Source organism: Calonectris borealis, chromosome 23, assembly GCF_964195595.1.
Source record: "Calonectris borealis chromosome 23, bCalBor7.hap1.2, whole genome shotgun sequence".
Taxonomy (NCBI): Eukaryota; Metazoa; Chordata; class Aves; order Procellariiformes; family Procellariidae; genus Calonectris; species Calonectris borealis.
The window spans coordinates 3,956,168-3,973,940 of record NC_134334.1 but is presented as its reverse complement, the minus strand read 5'-3'; the positions used below and the strand labels follow the sequence as shown (position 1 = coordinate 3,973,940).

The following is a 17,773-nucleotide window of genomic DNA, read 5'->3' as shown; positions in this document are numbered from 1 at the left end:
TGTCATGGGCACAGATCGATGGGGCGTTATGGGTTACAAAGCAGCTTCAGAGCCTCTTCCCCATAGCCATCCACAGGCAAGGCTTGCAGGAGAGCTCAGGGTCCCCGGGGCTTGGTTAGGTTTCTGCACAGCTTGGCAGTGGGTGAGGGATCATGCCCTTGAATCAGTCAGGGTGCAGAATGGGCATTTTTTCTCTGTGCCTCAGTTTCCCTGCCTATAAGATGGAGAAGGGCCAGAAATCAAAGCAGGTCTTGATTATAGCACAGCCTAAGGTCCTTGCTTAGGAGCTCATTATATCCACCCACATCAAAATTGGTGCCAAAACTCCCATTGACATCTGCAGGTGCCCAGGGCTGTGTGGGAAGTTTCACAGGCTGAGGTTCAGGCTGCGAAGGAACCTCATGTGCTGCATCTCTGCAGGTTTGCTTGCTTAAGAAGGGCCAGAAATGTCAGGGCAGAGTTCTCCATCAGGCCTGGCACTTTCCTGCATTCTCACTCACCGCTCACTTGCTCCCCAAGACAAGAGTGTGAATTTGTATTTCAAACGAACAAATGTATTTGCTTCATGCCTAGCTCGTTGCATCCTTACTGCCTGATTGTGTCCCGCAGAGGCACTTTCTCTGTGTTCGGTGGACATGATTGTGGTACAGACGTTGTTTTAAAAAAGTGAAACACAAGCAGGAGATGTGAGCAGCATCACAGGGCTAAGCACAGCAGGGAGCGGTTCCTGGTCCTGGGGAACTGCTCATAAACGCTTCAGTGCAGGGAAGTTGGGGACACAGTTGAAAAGGCTGGGTTGAAGTAGTGGCCATGTACCTAACTGTCCCCCTCTTCCCTGTTCCTTTGCAGACGGTTGGCTCTGAGTTTTGACTTGGCAGGTGCTTCCCAAAGAGCCAAATCCAAAATTCAGACTTGCCTGTGCCCATCCTATGGCCATTTCCTCACTGGTTGACAGCATGCAGCCAGACTCCTGGGAGCTCAAGCCTTGCTCTTGCTCTGCAGATATGCCACCTTGGTCCCAGCAGGGGAGGAAAACGGACCTGTTGCCCCTCTCCGCTCTCTGTGCCACGCCAGCAGGCTCCGGAGGGCTTTGTCTTTCCTGCCGCGCTCGGGCTCTGTGCCTGCCTCGCTGTTTGGTGGTGGTGGGGCTGCGCTGTGTCTGCCTGTTGCATCCATCTCGCCTTGGCCGCATTGTCTGTTCCCCGCATCTGTTTTGTCATGTGTCCTTGTCAGTGTTCAGCACGGATTAAATCTGTGTCCTTTCCTTGCCCCAGGTCCTCAGGGCTTTTCTCATGAGTCACAAGAAGGGGTCGCTGGGCAATTCTGGGTCTCTCCCCAGCAGCACGGCCAGTCCTGCCTTTTAGCTGCCTGTCTTGGCTTGTGGATGGTGGAGGGCATTCCTGGAGGGACACGTCTGCCTTCAGCAAGCGGGCTGGGAACCAGGTGGAACTGCAGGGCTTTCCCTGCGAGCAGTTGCAGAGCTGTACCAAGGAGCTGGACGCAGCCTTTTCTCTTTGCGGTCACCATCAGGGTTGGCTGCTCACCTCATCGCTGCCGGGCATCTTGCAGGGAAGGTGCCACCTGCTCGGCTGACTTCGATTAAGCAGCTCCAGTGAGTGAGCAGAGGGGACTGCTGCCTCTCAGCCTCCAACCCATGCTGCGGGGCATTACCCGTCCCCTGGGAGCCTCAGGGCTCTGCTCCTAGAGCCAGATGCCCGAGGACTGGGCTGAAGCAAGGACACCAGGTCTCTTCATCCTGCCGCACAGCAGCTCCCTGGCCTTTCCAACGCCAGCTTGCAAGAGAGAGGAGGGGAAGGGAGCTGAGCTGCGGGGGAGAGGAGAGAGACGGGCTGTGTGGTGAAGCCAAATGCAGGTGTCCTCTCCAGCCAGATCTTCCTGGGTATTAGAGGGGGTATTAGGATGAGCTGTTCAGGGGACTGTGATTCTGAGTGAAGGGAACTATCCCTGTGTGAGCTTTTTGGCTACTGAGGGTTCAGCAGCCGGTGCCAGGTACTGTGTGTTGATGTAGCGAGCGTCCTGGAGGCACCGAGTCCTGCGCTGCTGCCTCCTGCCCTGCCCTCTGCCACAGGGCTGGTCGTTCAGATCCGACTTCACAGGCAGGCTCGTGGCACCGCTGCTGCCCGGGAAGAGGAGTGCCGGCTCCCCTCCCATCGACGAGGGGCCTCAGTCTGTCTTGCCCTCCCTCAGCACATGATGCTTGTTCTTGATGCTGGCTGGGAGCTGCTGGGGAGACCCAGACATCGGGATTTGGTGCAGAAACCCAAGGGGCTGATCCCACCTCTGGCCGGCCCCTCGGGGCAGAACGTAGCTGGGATGGGGATGGGATGGAGGAGACGAGGCTGGAGTCCTGTTCGTGGCGTGCAGGGAGAAGATCTTGTGCCTGCTTCCCATCCCTAACCTCTGCCAAGCATGGGGAAGATGCTGAGCCGGGCATGTCGGGGTGGCATGTCGGGTGCAGGGGCTGGGCTGGTGCCAAGGCCAGGAGCTCTGTGCATTTGCCACGGCTTGGGGGAGGCAGGCGTGGGCCTGAGGCTGGGGATGCTGGCATGCATTGCTGTGCACAGTGCCCCGGGGGAGCTGGGGAAGCAGCGGACTGAGACCGGTGCCTTTCTCTCCTGTCCCCTCTGCAGACCTGGGCACACCCAGCCCGTGCCTGAGCGTGGAGTGCACCTTCGGGGCCACGTGCGTGGTGAAGAACCAGGAGGCCGTGTGCGAGTGCCAGCAGGTCTGCCAGGGCCGCTACGACCCCGTCTGCGGCAGCGACAACCGCACCTATGGCAACCCCTGCGAGCTCGATTCCATGGCCTGTGTCCTCAAGAGGGAGATCAAAGTGAAACACAAGGGGCCCTGCGGTAAGAGCCGATCTCTGGGGGTTCCTCCTCCTGGCTGCAGCTGGGTTTGCTTGCTGGGAGCAGGCGGTTGTCTTAAGCACGAGATGGCCCCAGCCACGGGGAGATAGGGCTGTTGGGGTGTCTTTGCGCTTTGGTTGCCACCATGTAGTGTATGCAGCTCAGACCCATACACAGCAGTTCCATCTGCAGGCTCTCTCTTTGTGCCAGCACAGCTTTGCCAGTCAGAAAGTGTTTGCAGACAGGCACAGCCCGAGCTGGCTGGGTTCTCCCAGGACAAAATCTGCCGTGATGGTCAGGTAGGGCTAGGCTCGTTGCAATTTTGTCAAAATACAGTTTTTCTGCCCCTAACCTTCAGGCTGGGTATCGGGAGCTGGTGCCTGGCTTTCCACCCAGGGCTGCTGTGGCTTGGTGTGGCATAGCAGTGCCCCTGTCAAAACTGGGCTTCATCCCTTACAGTCATTTCCCCACTGAACTGCGCTGCGCAGTCCTACTTGGGGAACATGCTCCTGAGCTGTAAGGGCTTTGAGACAGCAGAGAAAAGGAAGACCTTTCCTCCAGAAAGCGAAAACCTGCAGAGCTCCCCGCTGCAGCATAGCAGAAGGCCCAATGGGATCCAGGTCAGAAGAAAATGCTGGTACCAACTCCACGCAGTTACAAGAGAAACAGTGAAGGATGCAAATACTTCAACTGTTGGGCACACGCATTCGAGTGCCCTGTAGGAAAGAGCTGCCCTTGTCTGCACACAGGCTGCCTTGAGCAGCCCCTCTCCCGACCTGCAGAGCCCAGGCATGGCTGCAAGCTTTGTGCTGTAGATAGAAGCCTCCCAGCCAACAGTCTGCACAAACCAAGCAGGGGGTTGTTGCATCTTCCCTCCCCCATGCAAAGGCAGCAGCTGCTGTGCGAAAGAAAAATAAGAAAACCCATCTTTGAGCCAAATTCTTCGTGATTTGAATAGCGGGGAGGGAAGAAGGGTGTTTCTCTGAAGGAGAAAATGAAGCTGCGAATCACTAAATACCCAGGAGTCAGGAGAAAGGAGATGTGCTGGCTGGAGTCCGATCTCTCCTGCAACGAGTGATAGCTCCTTTGCAAGTGAGTTATTACGAAGATAAACGTCTTCTCTGACCCGAGCCTGCGTGCGTGTGCTGTGCGTGTGCTGTGCCTGTGTTTGCAGCAGGCAGGCTGAGGATCCCGCCGGGGGAGGTAGCCCTGAATTGGTGCTATGTTATACGTGCGTCCGGCGCTGCTGGCACCCTGATAAACTAGGGGAAGACAGTATCCCCCCCCCGGCCGACCACCTCCTCCCGCCCTGCCGACTTGCCATGTGTGAATCCTGCCGCCTCCCTCCCCTGGAGACTGGCCGCTTGCTGCCTGGGATGCTGATTTATCACTCCTCGTAATTGCACTCAGCCCCGTGCTCTCTCCCGCCTCCTATTTAGCTGTAACGGCATACAGCTCGGGTGACATTTCATCACGGTTATTCCTGGCCCTGAAGGCTTTTACGAGTAGTTATTGCCTTTCTGCCTCCGAGCCTGACTCTCCCTCCTCCTGCAGCCCTCGCCTCGGCTCCTTCCCTTGCACTGTGCTCTGGGATTCCTGCTCCCGACAAGGCTGCCGGCGTCTGCCGGGGCTTGACCTGGGGGAGGAGGTTGCAGTGGGGTTTTATTTCTTCTCTGGCACTTCATTAGGCAGCGATGCCTGCCTGACCTGTTGTTTTAACCTACCGGTTTTGTTCTTTGTCTGCGCAGACCGCTGTGGCAAGTGCCAGTTTGGGGCCATCTGCGAGGCGGAGACGGGAAGGTGCGTGTGCCCCACGGAGTGCGTTCCCTCCTCTCAGCCCGTGTGCGGCACAGATGGCAACACGTACGGCAGCGAGTGCGAGCTCCACGTCCGGGCGTGCACGCAGCAGACGAACATTTTGGTGGCTGCCCAAGGAGACTGCAGTGAGTCTGGCAAGGTCCCCCTTCTTCCCTCGTCTCACTCCTGCTGGTGGCATTTCAGAGAGCGGATGCTCAGCCCCGCTGGCTGCCCGGCCCCGCCGAGCTGCCTGGCCGTGGCCGTCCAAGGCTCACCAGTCATTTGTGGCACTCGCAGCCCGTGGGTTTGCCAGCCCTCGGAGGCACCTGAGAAAACCCCAGGGTCGGGATGTGTGGAGGGTCTCCCTAGCACTCCTCCTGGTGCCTTTATCGGTTGTTTTCAGGACTTCCCAGGAGGATATCAGCTCCAGAGTAACAGGGCTTGCCCAGGGACACCCAGCAGCCTGGTCTTCCCTTTTGTCTTCACACGAATGGGGCATCTTGTGTTTCTCGAGCAGCTTCTCTTTTTAGCCCCAGCTATGCATCATAGGTGGTATCTGCCCGCTTCGTTACTTGTCTGAGCCAAGCAAAGAAATTGGGCTAATGTCCATTGAGCCAAGAAAAGAAATTGGGCTAAAAACACATTAATAGCTACCACCAGAACAGAAGGCATCGAGGGTCTATTTGATCACACAGTTCATCTCAGTAGCTTTCCCTTCCCTCCATCCCCTGGGGTTAATTCCTCTTTGTTCATCTGTTTCCTCCCCACTCCCCAGCACAGGGAACTGTCTGTGCTAATTTCTTAACGAATTAATGAATTAAAAGCCCTGCCTACGTTCTTCATTAGGACAAATGCTACTATAGTAAAAGCAATGCATTGAGCCTTGTAAAACCTGTCCAGCTGGGTCTGTGTTCCAAGGCTGAACTGTGCATGGAGATCCTCTCTAAATTTGGGAGAGAAGAGCGACCGAGTGTGACAGATGACTCTCAGTGCTCCGTGGGCACTGCGAGCAGGAGGAGGCTGAAGTCATCATGAGAGTAAATGGGATTTCTTACTGGTGTCCTAGAAAAAGCTGTTGGACGCAACACCTGTGGGTGCTGATGGGAATCAGAAATGCTGAGGACTGTCATCTGCCTGTTGCAGAGTCTTTGCACGGTTTAAATAAGCAATAACAAACCACTCCGGGGAAGGAGGGCTTCTCTCCTTGCCTCTGAGGGCATGGCATTAGTGGTCCTCAGCTGTGTGACACTGGGCGGTTGGCTGCAAAGGTCCCGACGACATCTCACTGTGGTTCCTCCCTCTCGCCCCGCAGAGTCCTGCGGCAGCACGGTGTGCTCCTTCGGCAGCAAGTGCGTGGGTGGGCAGTGCGTGTGCCCGCGCTGCGAGAGGCAGCCCTTCGCTCAGGTGTGCGGGAGCGATGGCCTCACCTACGACAACCAGTGCGAGCTGCAGGTGGCCTCCTGCCAGCAGAAGAAGAGCATTGAGGTTGCCAGGATGGGGCCGTGTGAGGACGGTAGGTTGCCGCTGTTCCTCCAGCCGTGCGGGTGCGAAAGGTGGGGGAGAGGGTGAGGAAGGACGGAGGCCGCACACAGCGGGCTCTTCCCCTCGCTGCTCTGCTGTGCCCGGCGGCCACGTGAGCCCCGGGGCGTGGAGCTGGGGCACAGTGCCCTGTGACACCCCCAGCGTCCCCAGCACAGCAGGTCCCATGCCAACAGCCCTCTCCTTCCCTCCTGGCCAGCTGGCCGCTGTCACCCAGCACCCCTGCCGCCTCCCTTTCCCCTTTGTCTTGCTGTATCCAGCAGTAATGAGAGATGACGCCACCTAATCGGCTGGGCAAGGAGTTTATCGCTGCTTTAATTTCACACTACAGCGGGCCTTGGCCGGGGGAAACGGAGCGGTGCCTGGGGCAGGGGGCCTGGCTACTGCTTTGCTTCCCCCTGCCCCGGGGGCTGCTCCAGGGCCTGGCCTGTGGCCACTATTGACTCGGTACTGAGCACCTGGGAAGGTCGCGGGGTTGGCTGTACCTTGCTTGGCCAGGCTAAGAACTAAGAACCTGCTGAGTTTTCCCATTGTAGGGAGAAAGCTGTGGGTTAATGCTGGCTGAATCCGAATACAGGAGGTGCGTAAACCTCGCCGCTCTGATGTGGTGACCTGGCGAGCTGAGATTCTCCGGCTCATTGCACATGTAGTCTAGCTGGAAAGGACTTCAGTGCTATGGCAGAGCTTAGGGAGAGGGGAAGGCATAACATGGTGTTTGATCACAGCCCTCCTTGGGGAATTTCAGGTTGATGTCCCTCTGGGAAAAGATCTTAAATAATTCTCTCTGTAATGCCAAATCCCAGCCTTTGATCACTCAATAAAAAGGGCCAGGTTTTCCTTCCCCCCCTTCCCCTTTAATAAGCCTTTGAAATCAGCAACGTCTCTCTCTTGCTGCTGGAGCTCTGAGCATCTTATGGAGAAGCAGCCAGGGTAGGGACAGAGTTTATATATTGTTAAGAATATCTGCCTAACTGAACTTCAAACTAAACCCAAACCCCATCCCTTCCTCTGCTCTGGTTTCCATATTTATATGAGCAGCAGCAACCTTTCTGCTGCACTATGTGTTTGGGAGGGCAGGAGAAAGGGAAGGAGTCGGTTCAAAGCATGGAGTTACGCTGTCGCTAAGTCAAGCGGCAGCCCTTCCTCCTGTGCATGGCTATTAGCTGTCTAATCTCCAGGTAGCCTGCAGGGCGCTGGTAGTCGCAGGATCCTTGCTTTAGCTCCTGCGGTGATGCTGTAGAGAAGGAGACCTCAGGCCACCTGCTAAAGCATCCCTGTGCCGTTTTCATTATGTAGGCTTAGCACAATCTTGTGACAGCGGTGGGAGAATCTGCTTTCTCCAAGGGAGAGGGACCTTCTCTGAGGTCCAGGCATAAGCATCCTAATATATGTGGGCCCAAGATTCTGGGGTTGCTTGTGCTGAAGAGGTTAAATCTGCTGTGATTTGGATGGGCCTGTGCAGCTGTGGGCTGCTTCCCCTGTCCAGGACACAGCCTTGTGGCCCCATCCCCTCTGCTTTCCCCTAACTCTGCCCTGCTGGGTGTGAGCCCTTTCTCACCATGGTCCTCCTTCGCTCCAGAGTGCGGCTCAGGGGGCTCGGGCTCCGGCGACGGTAGTGAGTGTGAACAGGACCGGTGCCGGCAGTACGGGGGCTGGTGGGACGAGGATGCAGAGGATGACCGCTGTGTGTGTGACTTCACCTGCCTGGCAGTGCCACGCAACCCGGTAAGCAGGCTGAGCAGTTCTGGGCTGCCTGCTGCAGTCCTCGCCTCCCCTCCTCTCTTCTCCCTGGTGGCCTTCCCGCATGCTTCCTGGGCAGGAGAGGGCATCCCATGGATAGGGAACCTGCCTTCCTGTGCCAGGGACTGCCCTGAGCGGCTTCCCTCCCTGTCCTGGCAGGTGTGTGGCTCTGATGGTGTGACCTACACCAACGAGTGTGAGCTGAAGAAGACACGGTGTGAAAAACGCCAGGATCTCTATGTCACTAGCCAAGGAGCCTGCCGCGGTGAGTCCCCCGAAGGCAGCCAGCCCCCCAGGCTGACACAAGCTGTGTGCACTGGTCCCCAGCCTGGTGCCCTGCCGTAACACGTGCCCTTTCCCTGGGGCTAAGCAAGGAAGTGCTCACTAAGGACACAGCGGTGTCTGTGTTGGTTTGCTGATCCCCGCTGCATCATTCCTGTTTCATACCCTGTGCTTTCCCTGGCCAAGGGTAGGACCTCACCTCATCACCTGCTCCCAGCAACACTGCAAGGACCGCGTTGTTTTGCAGGAATGCTCTTAGCTGCTCGATCCGTACATTGGCAATACTGCCTTGCGGCAGCCTGCGTGCCAAAGATAACCTGTACCTCTCTGCCTTCCCCTGCAGCCCTTGCCACAACCCCACCACCGCTCCTGGTTGTGCACTGCAGCCAGACCATCTATGGATGCTGCCCAGACAACATGACCTTGGCACTTGGAGTGGGTGCAGCTGGATGCCCAAGTGAGTGAACATTGTGTTCCCACCTGGGGGGGGACATGAAGGACCTTCAAGGATGTCTGGAAGGCAGGAGAGTTCAGGTGGAGGGGGGACTTGGGGTCCCATCCCAGGGGAAACAAAGGAAGGTGGACCCTCGCCATTCCTTAGCTAACTAGTGACCTCCCAGGCTCAAAAAGCCTTGGTTTATCGCCAGCTCCAGGCTCACAGCATGGAGATGTGCACACATGCTTTGCCTTCTATATCTACTAGTGATGCTCTTGTCCTTTCAAAAGCCCTGAGTCAACTTCCAGCTCTAAGTCCCTCTGAAATGCAGGAAGACAAGGTGGTGGCTCAGAACTTGTCTGGTGCTGAGTCCTTGCTGGATGCCCCAGAAGGTGCCCCTAGGGCCAGACAGTGCCCTCTGTGCCTTCAACCCTTTGCTAGAGGCTTAGGGCTTTTCACCGGCCTGAGTGAAAAAATATTGCTTGTATCCTTGCACTGCAGGCTGAGGTGGAACAGGTTTCACCTAGGGATCTTCTGCAGACCACCCCAGGACCGCTGACTAGTGGGTGACTGCGCTGTGCAGGAAGCTGAGCTGGCAAATGTTTCATTAATATTTATTAAATAATTATTGGAGTCAGCACTTTAGCAGAAGGCGCATTTTGAAAGGCATTAGCAAACTCTTAACAGCTGAGGCTGTGGCCGCCTGTTAGGGAAACACATTACCCCATGGAAACAGGATTCATGCCGTGCTTGGGCCTGGCTAATGCCTGCTTGATGAGGACGTACTGCTGTTTAATGTGCCGTATAATTTAAAAAGCAGCAGCATTCAGAGAATGTCCAGAGATCTCCTGGGAGGGGGTGCACAGGGCGGGCTGCAGGCCGAGGTGGGCGCTGGAAGAGCAGACGCATGGCAGTGTGGTCTGTGCTGGCCGAGAGGGGCCAGCGGAGCAGGGAGGAGCTGGCCAGAGTGACGCTAGGGGGGACAGAAGCGTTTCGCTTTCAGCGTCGTCCTGCCAGTGGCGGTTGGTAGTGATGTTCCTCTGTGTCTCTGATGGAAGTCCTGTCCCCTGCCCTCCAATCCATGGACACAGCTTCCCAACTGACTGGGATGCAGTATCCCACCAGTTTCTGTCCCACCTGTGTCCCTGCGTGGGCAGCAAGCATACATCAGGAGGCAATTACCACTTAACCAGCAGCTTGAAGCCCCTAGGGCAGATTTATCCATTGCTGCCTGCTCTGGACATGCCATTTCCCTGCCTCTGGCAGTCTGGGGATGTGCGCATGCACCCTGCTTGCTGCTCCTGAGGTCTCCCTTTCTCCCCAGCTCTACGGCTCCCTGTGGATAAAGGGAGCGTCTCTCTGTCTATCTTTGGATCATTTCCCTCCATCAAGTTCCTAATTAATGAATTAGTAATAAACTTCTAATAGCTTCCTCCCCCTTTGATGTCAATGAGAGAGGAGTTCTTGATGACAGCAGAAAGCGGGTTAATCCCTGAAGGTTTAGTTCCCCCTCGTAGCTGGGACGGAGGAGAAGTGTTGAGAGCAGCTGGTGAAACCTCCTCCTGCCCAGCGTGAGAGCACGTTCCTGCTCTGGCTGAGCAGCTCGCTGGCTCAGCAGTCGGTCCCTCCGCCCTGATGCAGCCCCCAGCGTCCCCCCGCCTCCTTGGCCAGGACTCAGCCTCACGCTCTCTCTCTCTTTCTCTGGCCCGCAGGCACCTGCCAGTGCAACCCCTATGGCTCCTACGGGGGGGCCTGCGACCCCGCAACGGGGCAGTGCTCCTGCAAGCCAGGCGTGGGGGGCCTGAAGTGCGACCGCTGTGAGCCCGGCTTCTGGAACTTCCGCGGCATCGTCACCGACAGCAAGAGCGGCTGCACGCGTGAGTACGGGCAGGGTTGGGCCGGTGCCACTCGTCCCCTGCAATTCTCCGCCGGCGCGGCTCCCTGGCCTGCTCCGCAGGGCTCGAGGCACGGCAGGGTATCGTGCTATTTAAAACAATGAGCCCTAATGTTGGTCCTACTGTAAGTCACCTCCAGCGGCTGCTTTTGCGGAGCTTGACGATTTGCTCCATGCAAGAGAGACGGGGTGGCCTGAAGCGTTGCACGGGTGCTGTTGCTCCCCCGTGGTGCAGCTTGGTTAGGAGACGGTGTCCCCTTCCATGGGCCTGCTCCCTGCTCCCCCAGACGTTCTGCAGGGCTGCTAGAGCCCAGCGTGAATGAGCCCTGGGGTCCCTGCACGTGGCAGGGCAGGCAGGTGCGAAGGAATGGGTTTGAAGTGGAAGGAAGGAGGCAGTATTTTTGCCCGTTGATGCTGACGCCACCAGGAATAGCCGTGTGAAAACAGCAGTAAACAAACAGGAAAAAAAGCCCTGTTTATTCCAAGCTGCATCGGAGACCCACCCAAGAAATCCAGTAAGTTCCAACTAGGCAGAGACCAGAACAGCCAGAGGGAAGAGGAGTTACTGGGAGGGGACTGCAAACAACAGAGAATATGATTCTTCCCACCTCTCGCTGAAATCACAGATTACTGTCTGCTGAGCGGTAGGCATGTCTTGGACTTCTACCTGGCCCAAGCCCCTGGCCGAGGGACTGAACCCAAGTGCCCTGCTCAGAGGTAGCAAGCTCCGGCTGGAGACCCCATTGTGCAGCTGAAGGGTAGAAGGATGCTTTGTGCTTTGGAGAGAGGACAGGCAGGCAAGCTCCTGGGTTCCTTTCACGGCTCCGTGAAAGGGTGTTTGTCTAAACACTGGCACGTCAGGATTCAGTAGGTGCAGGTCAGAGCCAGAAAGCTTAAATTGGAAATAGGATGTCAGCTTTGTAACAGCAAAGGCATCACACTGCTGAAAGGTCTTCCCAAGGCTGTACTTCATTCGCTCTCACCTGCAATCTTTAAGTCAGAGTGGGGTCTCGCTCTAAAAGCAGAATCACAAATGTCATAGGTAAAATCCTCTGACTTCAAGCTGGACAGACACCGACGGCCACTATCTCTTCTACCGTCCCTCTCCTTTATCCTGCACGAGAGAGAGGCAGAAGGTCTCCCAGGATGGCTGAACATTCCTACCGGAGCCATGTAAATCTTTAGTGCTGATGGGAATGCGGGTCTGTGGGGTGGATATAGGATCACAAGCCATAGGACCATGGTCAGAGGGGAGCGGGTGGAGGCAGGTTCCTGCAGCTGGTGTGGGGTCAGTAAGTAGTGAGTAGTGGTGAGCATTATGGTCCTCCCCGGCCGCTTCTCACTCTTCTCTTGGATTGCTGGGGGACCTGAGTGAGTCTGCTGTGGGCTCCACAAATCCACCAGCAAAACAGTGTCTTTTTTCCCTTCTTGCCCAGCCTGTAACTGCGACCCGGTGGGATCAGTGCGTGATGACTGTGAGCAGATGACTGGACTGTGCTCCTGCAAGACTGGTATCACCGGCATGAAATGCAACCAGTGCCCCAATGGCAGCAAGCTGGGCATGACTGGCTGTGAGAAAGGTGAGGGAGCCACGTACCAGAGGGATTGCGTGGGGCACCGAGAAGTGGGTGCTTGGGTACTGCTGCAGGGCAGCACACATAGGCCCGTGAAAGAAATGCATCGCTCCCACCCTGCGTGCTTGTGCTTCGGGGGAGAGGGGCCCTGGCCTCCATTCCTGGCTGGGTTCCTGTTACCTGTGCACTCATGCACAGCACGAGGGACTGTGTCTCTGTTTGGGGAAATTCTGTCTTGTCCACTGGTCTGAACTGCTCCGGCGAGTCCCTGGGAGGGCTAAGACCCACTGGGAGGAGAGAGGGATTTTGATTCAGCATAGCCTCTTTCTGTATGATTGGTATGTGCTTTGTTGGTCACCTCTTCCCCCTTCTCTGCCTACCCCAGACCCATCAGCCCCAAAATCCTGCGAGGAAATGAGCTGCGAGTTTGGGGCCTCATGCGTGGAAGTCAACGGCTTTGCCCACTGCGAGTGCCCATCCCCGCTCTGCTCGGAGGCCAACATGACCAAGGTTTGCAGGAGAGGCAGCCGTGGGGGGCTGAGTGGCGTGCGCGGGGACGTGTGTCTAACTCAGCTGCATCGGGCTGGTGCAGGCAGCACGAGAGTCTGATGTCTGTTCCTCCCCACAAGAAGCAGGCGGGCAAGTTCGGTCACTGTCTTCGGTGGGGAACGGTGACATGCGAGTCATAGATGTTTCCCAGCAGAGCTGGATGCCCTGTGCCCCATCGGGTCTGAGCTGCTCTGCTCCTGGGCTTCCACAGCCCTGGATCCCTCTGTGCAGACCATCACCTCTTTGCCTGGGAGGGACCCCTGCAAAGCCTCTGCTCCCAGCATTTAGAGACTGGTTTGTTTTGCCCAGGGCTTGGAGGTGCAGCTCACATTTCCCCTCTGCTTCCCAGGTGTGTGGCTCTGATGGTGTCACTTATGGGGACCAGTGCCAGCTGAAGACCATTGCCTGCCGGCAGGGACAGGTCATCACAGTGAAGCATGTGGGGCAGTGCCACGGTGAGCTTCTGCGGCTCTCGGTGCAGGGGCAGTGCCAGCTCTCTGGCCTGACGCTGGACCCGGGTCTGGCTGCCTCCCTCTGCGGTTCCTCGCTGTGCCGTGACTCTTCATGGCACAGCCGATGCACTGCCCAGGGCTGGTGCCTGAGGGTTTGCAACATGCTTTAGAGTGTCGCGGCCAACCTTTCCCAGACCTGCCCCTCCTTACCTACCCTGTCTTGCTGCTCCTTTCAGAGTCCATCACTCACACGAGCCACACCTCGCCACCCACACCGCTGCCCACACTGCCCCTCGACAAATTAATCCTTCCTCCACCACTGCGGCTCACCACCCGGGCTCCAGAACCCACCGAGCTGGCTACCAGCTCCCTGCTGTTGGAAGCCAGGCCTACTGAAAGAGATCACCCTACAACAAGGCGTATCACGACTGCCAGACCAGCCACTACACCATGGATGACCCACGGGATGTATAAGACCACTGTCCGCCCTCTCTCCACCGCGCCGGTGGTCCTGGCCACCACCCAGCCTGCCTCTGTTGAATCAGGCAGTGCAGAAGGCAGTGGAGACCAAGAGATGGGCACCAGTGGAGACCAGGAATCTAGTGGAGCAGGCTCTGCCGGTGAGTGTGCGCTTCTTAGGCTTCGCAGGTCGCTTGTGGGCTAAACCGTACCCTGTCTCTCAAGACAAAATGAAGCTGTGTCTCAGCCTCATTCTCTAACACCGAGGTTAGGTCTTACCTCCTGCTGGTGAATGCTCCTCTTAATGCCCTGCAGGGGAAGAGGAGGTGGAGGAAAGCCAGGTAACTTCCACGCCAGCCATCGAGAGGGCGACGTGTTACAACACCCCGCTGGGATGCTGCTCTGATGGCAAGACTGCGGCTGCTGACGCGGAAGGCAGCAACTGTCCGGGTGAGTTTGTCCTTGGGGCTGGGCTCTGGGCTCCCTTTTGGTGGTCAGGAGTCAGACTGAGCTCTTGCAGGGTGCAGAAGAGGGAGAGATGCCGCTGAGAGCTGCCCGGCAGGGAGAGCAGCATGGTGCTGTGCTTGCCCGGCTGGCAGTGAGCACGGTTCCTGTGTCCAGTCTGGGGGCTGGCGTGTCCTGAGGGGGTGTTCATGGGGACGTGCTGAGCCCTGGTAGCTGGCAGACGTTGTGCCCCCCTGCCGCAGCCCCCAGCAGCCAGCGATAGTGCTTGGGTGGGTGCTGCTGTTCACACGGGGAGCCAGGGCGCTCTGCAGTTTTCTTCGCTTAGGTGACCACTTTCTTCCTTGACTGCTACAGCCTTAAAACTTTGACTGGCGTTTTGCCCAGGCTTCTGCAGAGCTCACGACTGGCACTAAGGGAGATGAGGGAATTGCTTGGTTTCCCATTTTATCTATGTCGATGGCTGTAAAGGGAACTGGGCTGACCAGGACCAGTTCTGTGCCAGGGCAAGAGGGAGAGCAACTGTAGAGAAGCCCCAGTGTCCCTGCTGGGCTTCCTGGGGAGTCTGAGCTCTCTTGACTCACGCTGTGGTTCCCAGGGGTGTGCGCTGCTCTCATGACCTTGGCAGGATCTGTCTTGCCCACTTACAGGCCCTTTCACGCCGTCCATGTAGAGGAAACACAGAGCCACCTGTGCTCGGTCAGAGTATTGGTTGCCCTGTACGTACATCCTCGTTACCCTAAAAATTGTTGCTGTGGGGCTGTATCCCAGATGTTTCCTCACTGCTCACTGAGGTCCTTCTTAACTGTCCCTGTTCCTTGGGGTTTCCAGAAGGACATCCCCTTTTCCTCTGGACACCACGTTCTCCTTCTAACCCACGAGAGGACATCTGCTGGGAACCTCCCGTATGGTTACCCACAGCGGGGATCTTTCTGTAGCTGCCTCCGCACTCCCACAGCTCCCCTGGAAGGGAACCACGCCTGGGGTTCCTGTTGCAGTTTCGGACTGGTTTTGCAAGGCTGGCCACAGCCTGTTAGCTAGCAGGGTCTCTGCTTCCCTCTCCCAGCACAGGTCTTCTCCTTGTCCAGAGTCCACATTTCTCCCTCCTCTGCCCCCTGTTTGCATGCACGTGTCTGATCCTGCCATATTGTCTATGTGTTGCTCTGGCTAACGTCTTTCTCTTGTTACTCAGCCGGTGCAGGGGGGCTGCTATCCGGGCCGGAGCTCAGAGGAAACCGTATGGTAAAAGCTGCCATCTCCAGCCTGGTCTTTGCCATCTGCTCCAGCACCCTCTGATACTAATCCTCCATGGCGCTCTCCCAGATCCATCCAGACTAACCCCAACACTGGCACTACCCGCACACTGCCATCGCCCTTTCCCCCCAGGGTCTCGAACGCTCCTTGCGGTTGTCAGCCACACGCCTGTCCCCTGCCCACAAGCCAACTAAAGGCATTTGTCTTGTTTACCCTCCCTCCCATAGCTACCAAAGTCTTCCAAGGAGTCCTCATCTTGGAGGAGGTGGAGGGCCAGGAGCTGTTCTACACACCTGAGATGGCTGACCCCAAGTCAGAGCTCTTTGGGGAGACGGCCAGGAGCATTGAGAGTGCGGTGAGTCCTTTGCACTTGATCTAGGGTCTGGGTAGGGCTTTTCTGGTCTCGGCAAAAGAAGAGAGGACCCTGCCCACTGTGGTGGACAGACGACTAAACCCCAAATGTTCACTTCCAGAAACACAGTCCTTCCTTTCTCAAGTGAGCAGGCATTCTCCGAGCTGCTGCTAATAAGCAGGCTTGTCCGTTCGAGTGGCTGGGTTCCCACGGGGAGCCAGCCTGCGGCACGCTCGCCTGCTTGCGTCCGCTGGGCCTCCGAGGTGCCAGTGCTCCGCAGGAAGGCTGCCTGCCCGCTGCGCTCCATTCCAGCCACCCCGCTGAAGCAGGGACCCAGCGCTGTCGGCTTTCCGAGCACTGCTCCCAGTGCCAGCACCACCCTCTGTGACTGCAGGGGCTCTGTTGTCCCGACCACGGGGACCGCTGTGGGTTTCCTCCTGCTTTGCCTCTCATTCACGACGGCTTCTGGGGAGGCCATGGCCTGTCATTGCTGTCTGTCAAATGGGAGCACAGAGACCTGTCTGCAAAATGTGTTGGGTGTCTTGGAGGAGCATTGCTCCATGTTGGGTGGTTTTTTTTTTGGAGATGGGCTTAACGAACAAAAGTGAAGACAGCCTATCACCAGGGCCAGCGCTTTTGTGGGGTGGGCTATTAAGAGTGCAAGGAGATGATGCACCAGTTCTGTCTAATAGGTACCCTCTGTAAATTTGTCCGATCTCTTTTTAATCTACGTATGTTACTAGCTTCTGTCACATGCTGTGTCAGTGGATTCCATCCTTTGTTATGCGCTGAGTCAAAAATTATCCTTTTTCAGCTTGATCTTGGTAGCGGGGCTGTTTAGATGAGAAGTTCTGCCTTAACGCTCTGGATTTCCCGAAGTGTCCTTATCTCCATGAAAAGCCCTTAGACAAAAACGTGTCCAAAACCCCTTCGCCCTTCCAGTTCAGCTACACAACTTGAGAAGCTGCTTGTGTAAATCCAGTCTCCCTCCTTTAGGGAGAACCCCCCTGCATTGCCAGCTCTTGGAGTAGGCGGACTTTGCGTGGCAATGTGTACATATGGGTATGCCAAGGAAGCACTGGGTGGGGTAGCAACATTACACTGTAGCCTGCAGTGTGGTACAGCAAATACAAAGCATCTTTGCGAGGAGATTAACATATTTCGAGCTGGTTCCAAGCTGCACTTAGAAGTTGGCAAGCCCTCGGTACAGTCATATAAGCAGATGTGTGCCTGGCATATGGACCATATGGTTCATGCAGTTCTGTATCACAATAGCAATATTTCCCAATACAACACTGGCTTCTATCTGAGGATGCAAACATGCACACAAAAGCTTCATTCTCTGGTTCATCCATTTGCTCCCCGTGAGAAGGCAGGAGATTTTGCCGACTTCTGTTTTCCCAGGGCTGTGGGAAATGAAGGCATGGCACAGGCCCTCTGTCCCAGAGGCCGTCTGTGGCTGGGCTGAAGGTTCCAGCCACGGACCTGTGCTGCAGAGACCTGTTGTCCCTGTGCGACCTACCTGCAAATTACCCATGGATGTGATGTGCTCCTTTACCCCTCTGAGATCTCTGTGCCCAAATTTATAGGGGGAGACTATACCATGGGACCATCGGTCAGCTAATTACTTTCTTCTGACTTTGCTTTGAAGGCGAGGGAAGGAAGCGGTGGCCTCCAGCTGTGACGACTGCCAGTCCAACGCGAGGCTGCAGAGATAGCTAGCAGGGGCGTTAAAGCCCTGACTTGCTGTAAGCCTTGGATTGTCACTGTCTCCTTCGTGTGACTTCAGACAAATCCTGCCATGTCTGAGAGCCAAGTTTTAAAAGGCAGTCAGGTACTTAAAGATGCAGAATGGTGCCTTATGGGATTTTCCAAAGTGCCTAAGCAGGTTTACACAGCTTTAGAAGAGATCAGTAAGACTTAGATGCCACACAATAGAAAATCCCTATATGAACTACAAGGTGTCTCTGGTCTGGCTCTGTTCCGCTCTTCTCCACGGGTACGATGGGGATAGCTCACTTTCCCCACACTGTTTCTGGATCCTGTTCTTACCTTTGACTGCAGGCCATAAAGAATAGGGACCATCTGAAATTATCACCCCACACAAAGGAGC

At 56.4% G+C, this 17,773-nt stretch overlaps 1 protein-coding gene across 1 annotated transcript in view; it reads left to right on the top strand.

Moving 5' to 3' along the window:
- The window catches only part of AGRN (agrin), a 65,569-nt gene that overhangs the window by 28,933 nt on the left and 18,863 nt on the right, over positions 1–17,773 (top strand). Inside the window, exons 7-19 of the mRNA XM_075172398.1 lie at positions 2,652–2,873; positions 4,619–4,813; positions 5,980–6,180; positions 7,786–7,931; positions 8,106–8,211; positions 8,572–8,685; positions 10,377–10,541; positions 11,995–12,138; positions 12,518–12,642; positions 13,031–13,136; positions 13,370–13,753; positions 13,908–14,042; positions 15,536–15,663. Coding sequence (XP_075028499.1) covers positions 2,652–2,873; positions 4,619–4,813; positions 5,980–6,180; positions 7,786–7,931; positions 8,106–8,211; positions 8,572–8,685; positions 10,377–10,541; positions 11,995–12,138; positions 12,518–12,642; positions 13,031–13,136; positions 13,370–13,753; positions 13,908–14,042; positions 15,536–15,663 — 2,171 coding nt within the window. The remainder of the gene's footprint in view (positions 1–2,651; positions 2,874–4,618; positions 4,814–5,979; positions 6,181–7,785; positions 7,932–8,105; positions 8,212–8,571; positions 8,686–10,376; positions 10,542–11,994; positions 12,139–12,517; positions 12,643–13,030; positions 13,137–13,369; positions 13,754–13,907; positions 14,043–15,535; positions 15,664–17,773) is intronic.